Source organism: Schistocerca americana, chromosome 1 (assembly GCF_021461395.2).
Source record: "Schistocerca americana isolate TAMUIC-IGC-003095 chromosome 1, iqSchAmer2.1, whole genome shotgun sequence".
Taxonomy (NCBI): domain Eukaryota; kingdom Metazoa; phylum Arthropoda; class Insecta; order Orthoptera; family Acrididae; genus Schistocerca; species Schistocerca americana.
This window is the reverse complement of record NC_060119.1, coordinates 726,842,673-726,860,745: the sequence shown is the minus strand read 5'-3', so window position 1 is coordinate 726,860,745 and position 18,073 is coordinate 726,842,673. Positions and strand designations below refer to the sequence as shown.

General features: G+C 38.1%; 1 protein-coding gene across 2 annotated transcripts in view; it reads left to right on the top strand.

The window, feature by feature from the left end:
• The window catches only part of LOC124610508 (SWI/SNF complex subunit SMARCC2), a 95,665-nt gene that overhangs the window by 36,360 nt on the left and 41,232 nt on the right, over positions 1-18,073 (top strand). Inside the window, exons 6-11 of one of the 2 annotated variants that reach the window (XM_047140165.1) lie at positions 507-605; positions 10,093-10,205; positions 12,398-12,525; positions 14,372-14,499; positions 16,252-16,578; positions 16,682-16,893. In XM_047140165.1, coding sequence (XP_046996121.1) covers positions 507-605; positions 10,093-10,205; positions 12,398-12,525; positions 14,372-14,499; positions 16,252-16,578; positions 16,682-16,893 — 1,007 coding nt within the window. Of the gene's footprint in view, positions 1-506; positions 606-10,092; positions 10,206-12,397; positions 12,526-14,368; positions 14,500-16,251; positions 16,579-16,681; positions 16,894-18,073 lie in introns of both variants that reach the window. The other variant, XM_047140164.1, reaches the window with a different exon arrangement.

Genomic DNA, 18,073 nt, shown 5'->3' with positions numbered 1-18,073 from the left:
TACAGTTAATTGGCAGATAACTTCACTGCTATGACTTACATCAGCATCATGTGACCCACTGGTACGACATTTACAGTCTCTAAATTGCCTTTTCGGAACAGAAATGGTAACTTCTTTTCTCACGGTGAGAACGTATTTCCTATGAATAGGCAAGTTAATCCTGCATAAGCTCCTTTCTTCACATCATCTTTCTTCTCAGTGGCAGTCCTCTTTGCTCATTTCCCTACCACAGCACTTCACATTCTATAACTGCTTCTCATCATTTTCCTTTCTGTCTCAGAAATGTAAAAGTAATTGCAGTTGTGTGCCTATCTTACTATCTGGTATAAAGATGTTTGTAGCTTTTAGTAGTGAGAGTTGTGTTGCTTGTCATATGAAATACCTTTCTCCACTGCAGTGATATAAAAATTTAATTGAGTGAGATTCAGTTCACTTGATTGATGCTATTTTTATTTGTTTATGTGTTTTGTGTTACTTTTTGTTATTGTCATTGTATATTTTTAAAGGTGGTGGCAACGTGGGTGTCCGATCTTGAACAGTACAATGAATGGATGACTGAAGAAGATTATGAAGTTGATGAAAATGGCCGGAAGAAAGTACACAAGGTACAGTGTGGTTGTTGAACCAAATACTTGGCAAAAAATTAATAAGTAAGACAGTAGGATAAGTAACTGTTATTCATGTGGGGTAGCTGTACCATACTAACACAAAAACTAAAGACTGAATAACAATAGAATGAAAGAGGATGGCTTGCTATTCACCACATAGAGGCGGTGTTGAGCAGCAGACAGGTACATTGAAAGAAGATTCTTAGATATTATAAGCTATTGGACAGAGTCCTTCCGATGTAGAATCACATGTGCGCGCATGCGCGTTCATGCCCCCCCCCCCCCCCCCTCCACCACATACACACACACACACACACACACACACACACACACACACACAGCAACTCTTCAATACCAAGGCCTGGGATTAACACAGCTTTAACAATCAAATTTATTATTGTTAAAACTTGAGTTAATATTTGTGATGGTACTGGTTTTGAATTCAGTAGCTTGTGGAATGAGTCATGACCTAAGGCTGTATTGCAATATGTCAAGTGTCACAGTTCATCATCTGCTCAAAAAAGAGAGAAAAGAGGGAAGTTTGCACCACCTGCATATATGTGCATGTGTGTGGACTTAGATTAAAGGAAACAGGGAATGAAAGAATAAGCCTTAAAGAAACTTTATTGTGAAATAAGAGCAAAGCAATAACAAAAACAAAGGCAGTCTGTTCAGAAGTGTACAGCTGTAAAAACATTTCTATTTGAAATTTGACTGATACGTTAATCAGAACTGTCCCATTCTATGACAGCAGCCCTGTTGAGGTTAGCCAGTGTATGAGGATGGTTCCAAAAGTAACACATTGAAATTTTCAGCTGATCTTGAGCGTACTCATGTCAGCTGATACCAAGCCCACCGCTGTAGTTGATTCCTGCCTCTTGGATGAAGAGGTTTATGAGATTGGTGCAGTGTACTGGTTAATTATTACCTTGAAATACAAACCCATTGCTGACATTTTGGCTGTAGAGTTGGACAAGAAGTTAGAGGATCTTGTCCCGATCCTGCTTAGCTCTCGAGAGTTGTCAGACACCCCTGCATAATACTGACCTCTCTCTGCAGAACTCATGGGATTGCAGGTATAGGATGCACCGTCGTGCCTGGCTGCCTACACATTCTTCTATAACTATAATCAGTTGTCAGACAAATCCTGCACTTGTCAGTGAAGAGAACATGACACTGTTGATACTGGTTCCATTCCACCAGTTCCCTTCTTCACTTTCATTGCCTAGAGGCCAAGCTGATCAGATAAAGACAGTAGCATACTGTTTGGCTCAACACAGCTTTTCCAGTTGCCTCTAGAAAGGTAGCAGCAGTGTATGTATGTGCCATAATTTGTAGATAGCGGTCAGCTGCTGGTGGTGTTGACCATGTACAAGACATATCTTCAATATTTATGGTCTGCGGGTAGTGCTGGAGTGTTCAAATGGTGTTGCTGTGATATACGTCAGTTCAACACTTCCCACTCAAAGAACTAATCTTTCCATTGAGTGACAATGCATTCACGGTCCAAACTTGACATAACCCTTCTTGACCTGTTGACAGACTGAAGACATGTAAACAAGCATTCGAGATTAAGCCATGTAAACAAGCATTTGAGATTGAAGACATGGTGCGCTCTACTGAATTGTCCTGAGAATACTTTATTTTATGGAGTATAAGACGCTGCAGACTATATGGTGCACCTTAATTTTTAAATGACTTTTCTTTAAAAAAAAATATTTTTACCATTTTTATTATTAGATTGCAATGTCAGACCTAAAAATTCTTAGTGTATAAAACTGAACTGACCTTTAAAATCCCGAAAATCGTCATCTTTCCTCTTCCTCTTGCTCTTCATCATCATTATATATAAGATAGTCCTCACTGCCATCGAGGGCATTTCTTATGCCGCACTACATGAAAGATTTAACAATAATGTTTTCTCTCACTCTAGACCAAGACTGTTTTATCCATTGACACACTTGTTTGATTGTAGGTCGTCTGAAAGCTCCCTTCAGTGGAAATTCATGTTGGATTTCATCTATCGTCTATTTGTTCCATTCCTCTCTCATATACACTTTAAATGATCTATTTATTGAGATGTCAAGAGATTGCAATTGTGAAATAAATTCTCCTGAAATAACAGCAAGCTCTGTATTTCCCTGTCTCAGTTTCTCTTTCACGGAGTTTTTTGAATGACTACTAAACTGATCTAGCACAAGAAGATATCTCTTCTTCAATAAAGCATCTTTCCTTCTCTGCCACACTCCATTAATCCATCATTTCATACCAGCATCATTCATCTAATCTTTGTCACGTACATGACGAACAACCACACCTGGATGGTATTTCAGAAGGTTTTGACAGTGTTTTGCATTTGAAAATGATCATTGAATTAACATTAGTACTGTCAGCACAAAATGAAAGGACAACAATGTAGTGCATTTTTTCATGTCCACTTGTTTCTGTAATTAAATATAATACAGGGAAACATTCCACGTGGGAAAAAAATATCTAAAAACAAAGATGATGTGACTTACCAAACGAAAGTGCTGGCAGGTCGATAGACACACAAACAAACACAAACATACCCACAAAATTCAAGCTTTCGCAACCAACGGTTGCTTCATCAGGAAAGAGGGAAGGAGAGGGAAAGACGAAAGGATGTGGGTTTTAAGGGAGAGGGTAAGGAGTCATTCCAGTCCCGGGAGCGGAAAGACTTACCTTAGGGGGAAAAAAGGACAGGTATACACTCGCGCGCACACAGATATCCATCCTGTCATGGCAACAGTTCTTTTACTTGGCACGTCAAATGTCAGAGGAATTTCCTCCAAATCTGCTATTTGGTTTAGTTCCTCATTGGTTTTGTTTTGATGTTGAATGATAAAATGCTGTAAAGATAATATTTTCTCTTTATACTTGTTTGGCATTTTCTGAGATAATTTGGTTTTGGTTCGCATGCTAAGTCGATGACGCATCATAAACCTGAAGCACCAACCAACTCCACCATTAAAGTCTGTTAAGTTCCACTGTAACTCTATCTTCTGAGCATGTACAGTGAAACCTCACTTTTACACTTTTCAAGGGACTTAAAATATGGTATAAAATGCAGGAAAATTTGAAATGTTGGTAATAACATTTTAAGCTATGCGTGGGACACCCTCTTGCATTTTCACACTTGATATATCATGTGTATATAACAGGCATCAAAAGACTTGTCAGTGTCTTGTTTATTATCTAATATAGGTTTATTATGTAAGAAAACCACTGATGTAACTGGAACTGCTAACTGGGAAGCAGGAATGTTTGGCTCAGTTACATATGTCATAATCGATATTTTTGAAAGGCTGCTGCTGTCATTCATTATTTAAATAATGAAATACTACTCTAGTTACATATTTTTTCATGCTTAGCAGGACAGGCTTCGAGAAATTTTTTCTTGTTGTCAAGTGCAAATTTGTAAATAAGTATTTTGTGTATCTTAAAACAAAGATGATGAGACTTACCAAACAAAAGCGCTGGCAGGTCGATAGACACACAAACATACACACAAAATTCAAGCTTTCGCAACAAACAGTTGCTTCATCAGGAAAGAGGGAAGGAGAGGGAAAGACGAAAGGATGTGGGTTTTAAGGGAGAGGGTAAGGAGTCATTCCAATCCCGGGAGCGGAAAGACTTACCTTAGGGGGAAAAAAGGACAGGTATACACTCGCGCGCACACGCACACACACACACACCCATCCGCACATACACAGACACAAGCAGACATTTGTAAAGGCAAAGAGTTTGGGCAGAGATGTCAGTCGAGGCGGAAGTAAAGAGGCAAAGGTGTTGTTGAAAGACAGGTGAGGTATGAGCGGCGGCAACTTACGCAGGTCAGTTGGTAAATCACGTGGGTGCTTTCACACGTGGCTCTGTCTTTGATCGCGTACACTTTCCGGGTTACAGGACTGGAGTAGGTGGTGGTGGGAGGGTGCATGGGAAAACCTGTCCCATGCGACACTCATACCTCACCTGTCTTTCAACAACACCTTTGCCTCTTTACTTCCGCCTCGACTGACATCTCTGCCCAAACTCTTTGCCTTTACAAATGTCTGCTTGTGTATGTGTATGTGCGGATGGATATGTGTGTGTGTGTGCGAGTGTATACCTGTCCTTTTTCCCCCCTAAGGTAAGTCTTTCCGCTCCCGGGATTGGAATGACTCCTTACCCTCTCCCTTAAAACCCACATCCTTTCGTCTTTTCCTCTCCTTCCCTCTTTCCTGATGAAGCAACCGTTGGTTGCGAAAGCTTGAATTTTGTGTGTATGTTTGTGTTTGTTTGTGTGTCTATCGACCTGCCAGCGTTTTTGTTTGGGAAGTCACATCATCTTTGTTTTTAGATATATTTTTCCCACGTGGAATGTTTCCCTTTATTATATAAGTATTTAATGTGGTGTTCGAATACATGTTAGTCTGCATCTCTTGCACTGTAGTAGTCTTTTTTTAGGTGTACTGTGCCTCCTCAGTAATATCACAAACCACACACACACACAAACTAAATTCACATTGTTTGTTTGTGTAACATCACAAAGAATACATATGTAAACACTGCACTTCACAACGAGAATAAATTTTAAAAACACATTTTGCTCTGCATGCAAAAAATACGTAACCAGTGCTGTGTTTAAACTGAAAACATTTGAGCAACACAAAGTGAATGGCGGTGTCTATGAGTGCTTCAAGTGGCCAAATACCGAAATGCACTAAATATGGTTCGACAAAGGTGTCATGATAATGACAACAGTCATGAAACTCCTTCACATAAAACTTCCGGGCTGATATAAGGCCCTGGTCGAAGTATAAAACTGTCTCCTGACGTTTTGTCTCCCGCAGTCGGAGACGAAACGTCAGGAGACAGTTTTATACTTCGACCACGGCCTATCAGCCCGGAAGTTTTATGTGAAGACAATACCGGCCGTGAAAGCTTACATTGTATGACCAGTCACGGAACTGCGTTTATGCAGTAGAGACAGTTTGGAAATGGTTGTGACATCTTTATTCGAACAAACCTAGTTACTCCCATCAGCCACCACGCCAAGTAGATCTTGGCAGCAGTGGGAAATACAGCACAAATTGTTCCAACTTTTACACGTTTACCAGTTCAAATTAGCTGAGTAGACTGCCCTGGTATCAAAAAACTCGACCACGTTATATTTGTAAATACTACTGGACGGCCAACATCATGCCACCGTCATGGACATAGGAAATTTGATGGGAATGATAAAAAATGTCATAAACGGTGGGAAAACATTAATTCTGGGAACATAAAAGCAGCATTGTACTGTATTTGAATCATTTTTGTATTACTTCCAATGCCATTTTGATGTCATTTTTTTACTAGCTTGCCAATTGTGGATGGTTCTTTCTGTTGATGAAGGGCCAAAATGCCACTTAGCTGCTCTGTTTCCATGTTTTTCTGCATATGCTAATACTTTCATTTTATAGCACAAATCATTTGAATACCTTTTATTTTTTCCGTTCTGAAACTAGCTACTAAAATATATATTGTACTGTTACCGATAACGCAAATCTCTTTCAATTCAAGTTCACTGGCACCATAATCCCCAATGACACATCATAGTTAGACAGTAGTCTGGGTTTTTGATGCCATGATGTGAGGAAGACAGTGTTAGCAGACTTGTGAGTCCCTGCAACTCATGTTCGTTGTTGACAGTTGAATCCAGTGTCGCCATATTGAGATAGGTTTTCTGTGGCATCGAATATATGGCCATTTTTAAGACTGACGGGAATTTCAAATCAGACACTGGACTTTTTTATATTAATTAAAGTGACAAATTTAAAGAGCATAAAACTAATTCATACCTCAAATGATTACATTATAAAAAATTCATGGAACTTGTTTTTATAAACAAAGAATACTGACTACATAATGCACAAAAAGGCTCAGAGGTAAATCGAGCAAGAAATGGCCATAACTTGGATGCACAGCACTTCCTATGTGATTAACTGCCAGTGATAATTTTTTTCTTCACTTCCTTTTTTGTTTAATTACTTCAAGTTGTGAGATAATGCCACCAGGACATATTACAAAGTCTGTGTTGTTCTTTGATCTTCCTGCCTGAGTTATCCCCTGAAAGAATCCCGCATCAATATTTTCCATGTGCCTGGTGTTCTGTTCAAAACAACCTTCAACTAATTTAGCAATGGGTTATTTGTCATCCATGGCTTTTCTTGGCATCTAAAGGTAAGCCCTGAAGGCAGTTTTTCTCTTGGTATGGTTTCTCTGCAAGGAAATACATATAGGAGGAGCTTCCTTCCATCTGCTAGTACCCCCAGCATTAATGTCATTCCTTCTTTTTATTGCCAGGTCTCTTACAACATTGGTTCGTAACCTGGGGGTAATTCTACCTAGGGGTAACATGAAATTCACTGAGGTATAAAAACAAAAGGGTTTAATTGTGTTTGGTCACAAAATCTAATTATTTTTTGAAATTCGTTACTATTACTATTATTTCTAAGTCTGTCATACTGATTACACATTACCAGTCATTACACTCTTTTTCCTAATATGAGCATTAATGCATGAAACAATGTGGTGCATGTTACTGCTTATGAAATGAATGTACCTCACAGTCCACCCATCACGCATATACTTTGTGCCAAGCACATATGACAGTAAAACTGAAGAGTGTATGTGTGTATGTCTGGGATCTCTGCCCAAACCTGTGGATCGATTTCAACCAAATTTGGCACAGAAACAGCAGGCCTCACAAGTATCAGCAGTGTGTGGTTTATAACCTCAAAGTTCAGTAGGAGAGGAGATACTTGTTGAGCAAAATTGTGCTTTTTCCAACCCCTGGTGTATCGGTTGCCCTGTGCAATGGGCTTGTTGTGTGGGGACAGTATCTGTCTGTTTCAGTGACCAGCTTTGCATGGCAGCCTGTCCATCAGGGATAAATAAATGATTTTCAAGCCCCTGGTGTGCAGCCTTCCCTGCGTGACAGACATCATTCGTATTCAGTTTGCAACAATGAATGAAATAATTAGAGCACAACACAACAGTCACCATGTAATGCCTGGTGGTAGAGGCCAGATACGAGGGTTGGAGCTTAAATAGTGGCAACTATTTATTCACAACTGATACAAAAGAGTTAAATGTTCGCACCTGTTACTGTCCTTCAAAGTAGCCACCAGCGTTGTGTAGAACCTGTTGCCAGCAATGTGGAATGCATATCAAAAGAAATGGGTGTCTGATCAATGTTGCCCTAGCAAATAATCATGCTGTTTTCTTAGGTTGACTGTATGATGTTGATACATAACTTTTTTTTTTTTTTTTTTCAAATGCTATGGGAGGTTGCTGAGCCAGTGTTGCAGTGCGTCCTAATGTAAGCTCCCCTCTCTTTATCGTTCTCATGCACCAGCCAGTTCAATAATTTCTTGAGTAATTGGTAAGTCTTCATTACTTTTCTCTTGCATGTAGTGGGGAATCTACTGCTCCAGTTCATGAAACCATCCCCGCACCGGTCCCTGAAAGTTTCGTATGTAGAACTGGCATTCTTTAATTTATTCTTCATGTGATGCCACGTACAAACATTTTCTTTTGTGACACAATTTTCGTACTGCTGCACAGTTGTGTGTGACATCTCCTTCAAAAGTCACCGTTAACTTGAAATTAGCGTTTTATTGTCTGTATGAACCACAAACTCATTGATCCGTGTTTCTCGGCAGTCACTGCTGTAGTTTGCAACCATTTTGATTTGCTTGAAATTACGGTAATTGAAGCTGCTACAATCTGAATGATTATAATATGTTGACCTCTCTGGCACCTTTCAGCTGAATCAGTAGAAATTATACCACATTGAGTTAATACTGTTGGAAAAAACCACATAGTGGGATGTACATAACATACGTTGACTCACTTGTGACATCCACAGAAAAATAAAACCTGTTGATGGAAAGACAAGTCTATAACTTCTCCCCTGAGAATCAGAATGTACAGTTTTATAAACGTTTTATTGCAGTTAAATATTTCTCATAGCCCCGAGTATGATATTTGGATTTTGTGCTCTTCAAGAAAATGCCTTATTACAAGCATTTTTTTCCCCATTTTGTGACAAATTCATTGAATAAAATGTTGTTGGTGATCTTGTTGGATTAAAAATCGAGTGCCACACGTTCACTGAAAAAATTCCAAATCATAAATGCAGCTCTTGCTTCATTCTTCTTTCATTATGACCAATTTCACAGAAAGCCTCCTTTAAAGTCAAAGAAAATGGAAATACCAGAGATTGTGCCATTCTGATTTCATTGGTTCCTGGCTTAATGGTTGCTTGGCCAGTGCTGGGCATGAAAACCAAAGAGCCCGTTTTTTAATAACAACTTGAAAGAAAATTTCTGTGAGTCATATAAGTGTACCCCATTGCACACCACATGGCATAAATGAAAATCTTTGTTTTGTCTGAATGACTCTTTCTTTGGTTAGTGAACTTCGAATTATGAATTAAATAATAAAACAATAAAAACAGTCAATTTTTGACAAAATAATATGATTGGATAGATAAAAAAAATCTACTCACCAAGCAGCAACAGAATGCACACATAAAAGGAGGTTGTAATTAGGCAAGCTTTTGGAGCCAGTGGCTCCATCTTCAGGCAGAAGGGTTGAAGGGGAAGGAAGAGGGTTGAAGGAAAAGGACTGGAGAGTTCTAGAAAAAGGGGTAGATTTCGGGAAAGTCACCCAGAACCATGAGTCACAGGAGACTTACCAGACAAAATAAGAAAGAAAGACTGTCTTTCCTTCTCATCCCATTTGGTAAGTCTCCCCTGAGCTGTGGTTCAGGGTGACTACCCATTTTCCTAAACCTCTCTGGTCTTTTTCCTTCACTCCTCTTCCTTCTCCTTCAACTCTTCTGCCTGAAGAAGGAGCTACTGGCTCCGAAAACTTGCCTGATTATAACCTTCTTTTATGTGTGTGTTCTGCTGCCGCTAGGTGAGTAGATTTTTTAATCTATCCAATTAAATTATTTTATCAAGAATTAAATAAAAATGTGGATATCTTTATGCAGTAGGGATGACTCTTTCAGCTGTATTTGTAGGTATTATTTTATTTGTGATTGATTTTGTTGAAACGGTACACCAACTCTTCCATGACAGCAGGTGACCATGTGGACACTGGGTAATCATCATTGTACATCTCAAAGCAGGCATTAAAAATCAATGTTCGTTGTGCTGAAGATGGTGTGCTCTAACGTCGAAGTCAATGGCAAATAAAATAAGATGTACATATGCAGCTGAAGGTGGTGTAAAAGATATTGTAACAGCTGTCACCCCATGACCTGTCAAACAGTGGATGTGTGGAGATTTAATGTGAATGTTATGATTTTTGAAATGTCATCAGAATTTAATCTGTATATGTTTGAATTGTTTATAAGTGTTATACCATAAGCCTGGTGCAAGTTATAATGAACAACCCCCCCCCCCCCCCCCTTCTTTTCTTTTTACAGTTACGCTTATCTGTGGAAGACTTGATGAGCCAGTCTGATCCTGATAGAACAAAGAAAAAACCAAAGCGTAAGAGATCACCATCGCCTCCACCAAAACAAGTGAAAAGAAAGAGGTAAGGTTGCAGATGGTGCAGAAGTACTTATATTTGAAATATTTAAGAAACTTAAAATTGTTTTAGTGTTGTGGCTGTTGCCAAAAAGTTGTCATTGTTAATGTAGTACATTATGCATGTAAAATATGCATATTTTGCCCCAGAATAAATAAGTTTTTTTTGTGTGTGTTATTTATCATTTAATTTGTTGTTTCGATCGTTCTAATTGTTTTTCCGATAGAGTGTGCTAGTGGAATATACCAATAGAGTAACAGAGCTAATAGTTGAGAGATGTAAGCTCTCTCTCTCTCTCTCTCTCTCTCTCTCTCACACACACACACACACACACACACACACACACACACACACACACACACCTTACCTTCTTCCCCTCCCCACAACCCTACTTCTATTCTAGTCTGTGAGTTTCTGGCATTTTGTTGTCAATGCAAAGATTTTTTCTTGCTGAGGTGTTTTTGTGAGAATTGCAGCTGTTTTGAAAGAAATCTTTTTTGATTCTTCATTGATTTGACATTCTGTCTGATAATACATGTAGCGGTTTCATGATGTTTTGTCTTCATCTGCACAATATGAGTGTCTCATGTGATCTTAGCTACAGCTGTAGTGATGAAACAATAAAGTTTCTGTGGGGGTGTAGGATTAGAGCAACTCAAAATGATGCCTTATTAAGTATCAGATATTTTTCATGACTAGTGTTATGACTTAGTAGTCAAGCATATGGAATGCAGAATAACATAATGCAGGCAACAGTATTTTTATTGTGGATTTTCATCCACCCCTCATCATAACTTCTGCACAACATTGTTATTTACTACCACTTTTTATTTCATCTTTCAACAGTAGTTTTTGATGGTGGAAGCATGATCTAAAATTATTGGTAAATATTTTGGTATTAAGGAGTGATCAAGAAGAAATCCACTACTAATAGTGTGATTCTGGGTGCTTGCTATTTATTAAGTCAGGGAGAACAAACAATTATGAGTTTTACTTAAGACAATTTTCCCTGTTCTAGGAAGTGCTTGTTCAGTTCTTCACATAGCTTCTCTTTCACCTGCTTGAGAGACTCAAGTCTGAGTGGTAATCTGTGCAAATATCTGCCTTTTAAATTCCACAGATAACCTTAGATTTTGTAGGAGATTTTGATTATGCAATTGGTGATGGTCTTTGGTAATACTGCAGATTTTATTAAGCAAAAGTTGTTGACTGACTTATGGAGTGCAAAAAGTTCTATAATGATAACATCATTAATGATTTTAAATCCACCCTTGATGTTCTGTGCCATTTCAAGCAGTTACTTACAAATTGGGAAATATATAGGTGACCATTACACCACAATCAGTGTTTGATAATGCTTATCTCTCCAGCATTTTGTGAACAAGACATATGAGGGATTTGGGACCGTAGATTCAGAGATTTTTTGAACTGTAGTTTGCTTTGGAATACCTGTGACTTGAACATTCCTCCACATTTTCAGGATCATACATTTCTGTCCACTGCTGCCCATTATTTCTTTTGGCCTCTGGTTTTATGAAAGGACTGATGTTCATGGTATGTTAACCTTTCTCATCTAGACCAATGCTTTTACCATCTTAAATTTGCTCGAAGCTAAATTGCATTTGAGAAGTAAAAGTAAAGGATAAAAAGCTTGTCTGTGGGGCTTATTATTGCCAAGGAGCTAGTGGGCAGTTTGATTTGCCTCAACATTTACATAATTTTTTCCTTATTGTTGATGTATTCATATGATCATCTGTCAGAGTCCTGTTTCTACTGAATTTAAATTATTTACATACTGAATGCACTTTTTACCATTTCTGCATCTCTTTATCCATAGATACTTATCAGGTTTTGATGATAATCAGCATCTGGTGTTGCAGTTCTCACTTGACCATTGACTTCTCTATGACCTCTAGTGGCTAGTGGTGCAGGGTGTTGTGGTGGGCTTAGACTTGATTCTTGGAGACTGACACAGATTTTTCTGGGTTGGTAAGAATTGGAACAGTATCCACTCAGCCTTATGTGGCCAAATAAGAAATTGGTCCAATAAATAAGCAGCAGTGTTGATACGCAAGCCACTGAAGTACCATCAAACCAGATTGCTTCCATTTGACAGTCTTTGTCACAGATGATATTGGGAAGATCATGAAGAATTGCCAGTTGTTGTATTGTAACTGAGTGAGATGTTTGTTTTGCAGTGGTCGTAGTCCAGCTGTTGGCATTAGTAAGAAGCACAAAAGTGAAGAAGAGGCAGATGACCTGACCAAAGAGATGGAGGAACCACCTGCAGAGCCCAGCATTCAAGAAGTTGCTGTTCCAAAACAAGGTATATTTCTCCATTAGGCAGCTTTCAGCTTCATTTGCAGTATATTAGACTTTATTTCTTGTTCATATACTTCCTATACTTTTTGAGTTTATGCAAACTGTACCACCCCTCCCCCTTTTTTTGTAAGACTTTTTTGGGATGTAAGCCATAAAATAAAAGCTTGTCGAAAAATGGAGGTTTTTAAGCATTTCTGGCACATTCATACAATTTAATTGCAAATAAAATATTTGAATGTCACTAAGTAGGTTTCATATTTGTACTGGTATTGCAATAATGTGAAGGTCACATGTGCTAGTTTCATAGGGTATTAATAAGAATGTGAACTGAGAGATAAAATTAAGAAGAAATGTTCTTGACTAGTCAGTGAAACAGCAACACTTGGAGAATCCATGAAATGTTTTTGCAGTTGTAAATATGGATAACCATCAGCTATATGATGGAATGATAACACTGAAAATTTGTGCTAGACTGGGACTTGAACCTGGATTTCCCATTTATCACGAGCAATCACCTTACCATTTGGCTACCCAACCATGACTCACAGCCAGGCCCAAACTTCCACTTGTCATCGACGATGTGTCTACAACCTGTACTTGAACATCCATTATGTATATTCCCATATGTGGAGACATTTTACTTGAAGGTCACTTGCCCACTGTTGGCATATTTATCCGTTGACACCAGGCAAGCAACCTTGAAGTAAAATGCCTCTCCATTTGGGAAAATGCATAATGGATTTACGAGTACAAGTTGTTACACATGTTTGATGACATCTGGACATTTGGGCCTGGCAGGAAAGTTTAAATGACTGGGTAGCCAGATGGTAAGACGACTGGTTGTGATACGCAGGAAATCCATGTTCAAGTCCAGATCAGGCACAAATTTTCAGTGTCATCATTCCATTAAACAGCTGATGGTTACCCATATTTGCAACTACGAATACATTTCGTGTATTTCATAACAGCTGCAGTTGCATGCATGTTCAAAGGAATATTGCATCATTATTCGGAATAACACAGGCACTGCAATATTGTATCTGGAGAATCCATTCTAAATTTTTATCTTTCGGAAACAATAGTTCCTTTATAGAGGTCAAAGGTAAGACAAAGGAAGGAAAAGTATTCAGAAAGTAGCCTTGAAAAGAGAAGATGAAGTTAGCCAAAAAAATGATGAAATGGTTCTGAGTGAACTTTGTCACTTTTTTCTTCTTGTCTTGTTTTTTTACATTTGTCATATCTGTTGCCTTCCTGTTGGTGTGGATATTGATGACCTTTTCTGTAATGTTTTTATCAGCACAGTTGCAGTTTTCCTCTTTGTAAAAGTGAATGCTTGTTCTTTGTAGTCTTTTATTAGTTGTACATTAAAAAAAGGCCAGTTGGCTAGAAAATACGACTTTCAGCACTTATAATCTTATGCTTGCACAGTATCATGTGCCTCCTTGTGCAAATAACCAAACCTCCAGATACACTGTTCCTTTCTCTTTATGAAAGTTTAAATGACTGAAAATTCGACAACTGTAATTGTGAAACTTGTCAGTAATTCTGTCTCTTTGCGTAATGTGAATCAAACAGCGATTTTTTTTTTTTTTGTTAGTGGGGTCTCTAATTAGAAATCCATTCAAAGTCATCATACATTCAAAAGCCAAAAAAGTTCAGATAAATTTAAGTGTATGGAAAATCGTGGAAACTGTGATATGTGCGTGCGTGGGTGAGTTGCATGCATGCTTATGTGTGCTTACGCCCTCGTACTAACATTATACTTATTCTAATTACATTATATACTTATTACAAAGATAAATTACTTAATGTAACACAACTAACATTTGTAAAAAATTTTCCATCAGTAGGCTCCTCTTCAAAGAAAGATAATGATCTACAGCCTATTAAAGGTGGTACAGTCACAGATTTGGACGAAGAGACAGATAATAAAGGTGAAGATAGTCAAACTGGCAAAAACTCTGAAAGCAATACACAGGTATGTGTAGTGCAGTGAAACACTACAAATGAATATTGCTACTTAGTTTTATAAGTGTTTTGCTGCATTAAATTATTAATCTTTTGTATTTCCTTGTCCAATAGCAGTTGCCAGCTACAGAGGTTTGTCAGGTGTGTAGTTGTAACTTGTTTTAAAAACTGTCATTTGTGGCTGTCAGTCTTCATCGTAAATAGTTGTAGTGTATTGAATATATTTTCTCTCATTTCAGTATGTCCAATCGTTTTAGTAGTTGGGCATGAGCTTTAGAAAGTATTTTGATGATCTTTTGTAATCCATTGAGAACCAGTTATTAAAGTTATTCTTTTATTCTTGATGTTATGTAATTAATTGGTTGTACAATATCAGTACAGTGAGTCTTTTTCCTGATTTCATCAGTTTTATCCAATTAGTTTTTCTGTAGTAGTTTTACGATTTTTTTGTGCCATGAAAAGACCTAGAAATTCAGTTCAATACATAATTTTCTGTTTTATTTTATTGTGAGTCTCTATAAAATACAGGGAGAGCCAAAAAGGGACTTCACAACTTTGGAATGATACAAAGAAATTTATTGAGATAACTTACAGCATTGGTAGATGTGTCTTTTGTAGCAAATGACCTCAAGTTCAATTCATGAAGTACATCAGTACCCCATTCAGCCACCAGGAACACCAGCTTATTGCATATTTAAAATGGCTGCTTTCACTGGTGTAGAGCATGCTTGCTGTGTGTTATGATTTCATGAAACTAGCTCTGCAACAATGCAGCAAATGCTTGGCGTAAATTTTGCATCGAATACTCTAAAGAGCCTCCAGGCAGGCCTACAATTTACTCCTGGCCCAAGAACTTTGTGGAGATGGGTTGTTCTCTGTGTTATGATAAGTCACAAGGTCACCCATGTGTTGATGGTTATGTCGAACAAATTAGGGAGGGGTTTGGCTGCAGTCCACAAAAATCAATGCAACATGCATTTCGCAAGACTGGCATTCCTCGAAAGACTGTTTGGTGATTACTGCATAGATATTTACACTTGAAAGCATACAGAGTCACATCATGGAAGTTTGGAGGTTTTCTTGATAATTGCTTCCCAGGTTGGTGGACTGGCCGTAAAGGGCAGTCGCATGCTCACTTTGCTGGCCAGACTTAACACCACTGGATTTCTTTCTCTGGGGTTTCGTTAAAGACTGTGTGTATGTTCCTCTCCTACCAAACAATTTAGCCAACCTCAAAAATTGAATCTACGCTGCCGTTGTACAAGTTGTGCCCAATTTGCTGCAGCGAGTGTGGGAAGAAATTAATTACTGCTGGGATGTTTGCTACATCACAAATGGCAAGTCACACTGAACCAAAATGACACTTGTCCTTTTATGTGAAACTTGAGGTTGTTTGCTACAAAATGAAACTTCTGCTGATTCTGTAAGCTATCTGAATAAATTTACATTATAATTTAAAAGTTGTGAAGTCCTTTTTGACACGCCCTTTCTAATTTCATTTAGCTTGCATTTTCTTGCTTACAGCTGTAGGAAATGGGTAGTGGAATGTGTGTAAGTCAGTAGTTTTAAAAAGAATGTTGCAGCTTTGAAAGATACATTACAGAATTAAAAAGAAAAAACATTCAGAAAGACTTGTAGTTCATAAATTATTCTTTACATTTTATGTTGAAGGTTTTTAGTATAGATCTTTCATTTTATTTACTTTTTGTATGAAAATTATTTTTAAAATACAATTTAATATTAAGTTATCTGTCTTTTCCAGGATTTTGCATCAAAAGATGATGGCCAAGAAGACAATGTCACTGAGCAGACACACCATATAATCATTCCAAGTTACTCGGCATGGTTTGATTATAATTCTATTCACACAGTTGAAAAGCGTGCATTACCTGAATTTTTCAATGGAAAGAATAAATCTAAGACTCCAGAAATCTACCTAGCATACAGAAACTTCATGATTGATACATACCGATTAAATCCAACAGAGTATATTACCAGCACTGCTTGTAGGAGAAATCTAGCAGGCGATGTGTGTGCAATAATGCGAGTGCATGCTTTCCTAGAACAGTGGGGGCTTATTAATTACCAGGTAAAAGAGTTTTTTTTTTTTTTTTTGTTGTTGTTGTTGTGCAAAATGTTAGTTGCCAGTGCTTGCAACCTATTGGAATGGATACAATAATTTTAAATTTCAGGTTGATTCGGACAGCCGCCCGACTCCCATGGGACCACCGCCAACTTCACACTTTCATGTTCTGTCAGATACTCCATCTGGACTTCAGCCAATAAATCCTCCAAAGACTCCTCAACCGTCTGCTGCCAAAACGCTTCTGGATCTTGATAAAAAAGACGGAGTTAAGAAAGTGGAAGTTGATCCTGGTTCTAACTTTGGGCTTAAGCTTGACCAGTAAGCACAAATTACTTACATACATTCCTTTTGTGAAAGCAGGTTCAGTATTAAAATTGCTCAACAATGGTAATTTTGGAACAGCTGCTGGTGTATAAAAAATAGAACAAAGAAGTCAGCAGCTGCGGCTTCAGTTGCTAGTTAACATATATGTTAGACTTGCAACATTATGTGGGCAGATAAAACCTTTGTCAAAGATGTGTAAGCCAGGTAGTTTATAAAGATACTGAATGGAACATAATCCATTGGTCGCATTATGCCATGAAGAATTATACCTTCTACAGACAAAATGCCAAATGCTAATTTATGGTAGCCTTATGCATATCAAGAGTTTCCTTCTTGTGCTGGGAATTTATCTTGGTACAGAGGTCCTCAAACTTCAGAAAGATGAAAACGTGCCTAGGAAAGAATTCAGTCAGCTTAACCTTTCACACAGACTGCTGCGTTTTTATCTAATTTGGCTTCACTGAGTCAGTTTTCTTCCAGTGCCAGATAGCAGACTTTCTTTCGACGTCACTGTTCAGCTTCTTCTAGTGCTCAAAGTTCTGTAAATGTAGATATAGTCACAATTCTTAGCTGTTGAAGTTAGTATGTGGCATACTCAGAGCAACAAACTTCCATGTGCTTAGTGTTTTCGGAAACTCTGTTGTATACTGTATTAATGGAGATGGAAAAATTTTGCCAAGTGAAAGATATTTCACTGTCTGCTGTGCTCACATTGTCAGTGTTCACAGGCAGGCTGTTGGTTTTGACTTTGTGAGGTTCATTGTGATGTAGCAGATTCATAATGTCTTTGTGACCATCATGGGAGTTTTTGTAACCATTAAGTAACTTTAATCTAGTTGTCGATGCACTGTGACTGTTTTCCTTGAATGGCCACTAACTTCTATCCCACAGTAATCAAAAGCCGTAACAGTCTTTGTAGGTCATTTATGAGCAGGTTTTGCTCTACACCAGCTGTGTTTTGTACTGCCCTGTGTCAACAAGTAGTCCCAAAGAAAGATTTCAGTAACAACACATGCATTATGTGCTTGCAGGTATATGTGGACATTTACAATATAACAACTGGTCATATGGCGTGCTTCCATTAGTTTTGGAACATGCATTATATTATTAATGTAACAGTTAAGGAATCCCCCCCTCCCACTCCCCCTTCCTCTCTCCCTATCTCCTTCTCCCC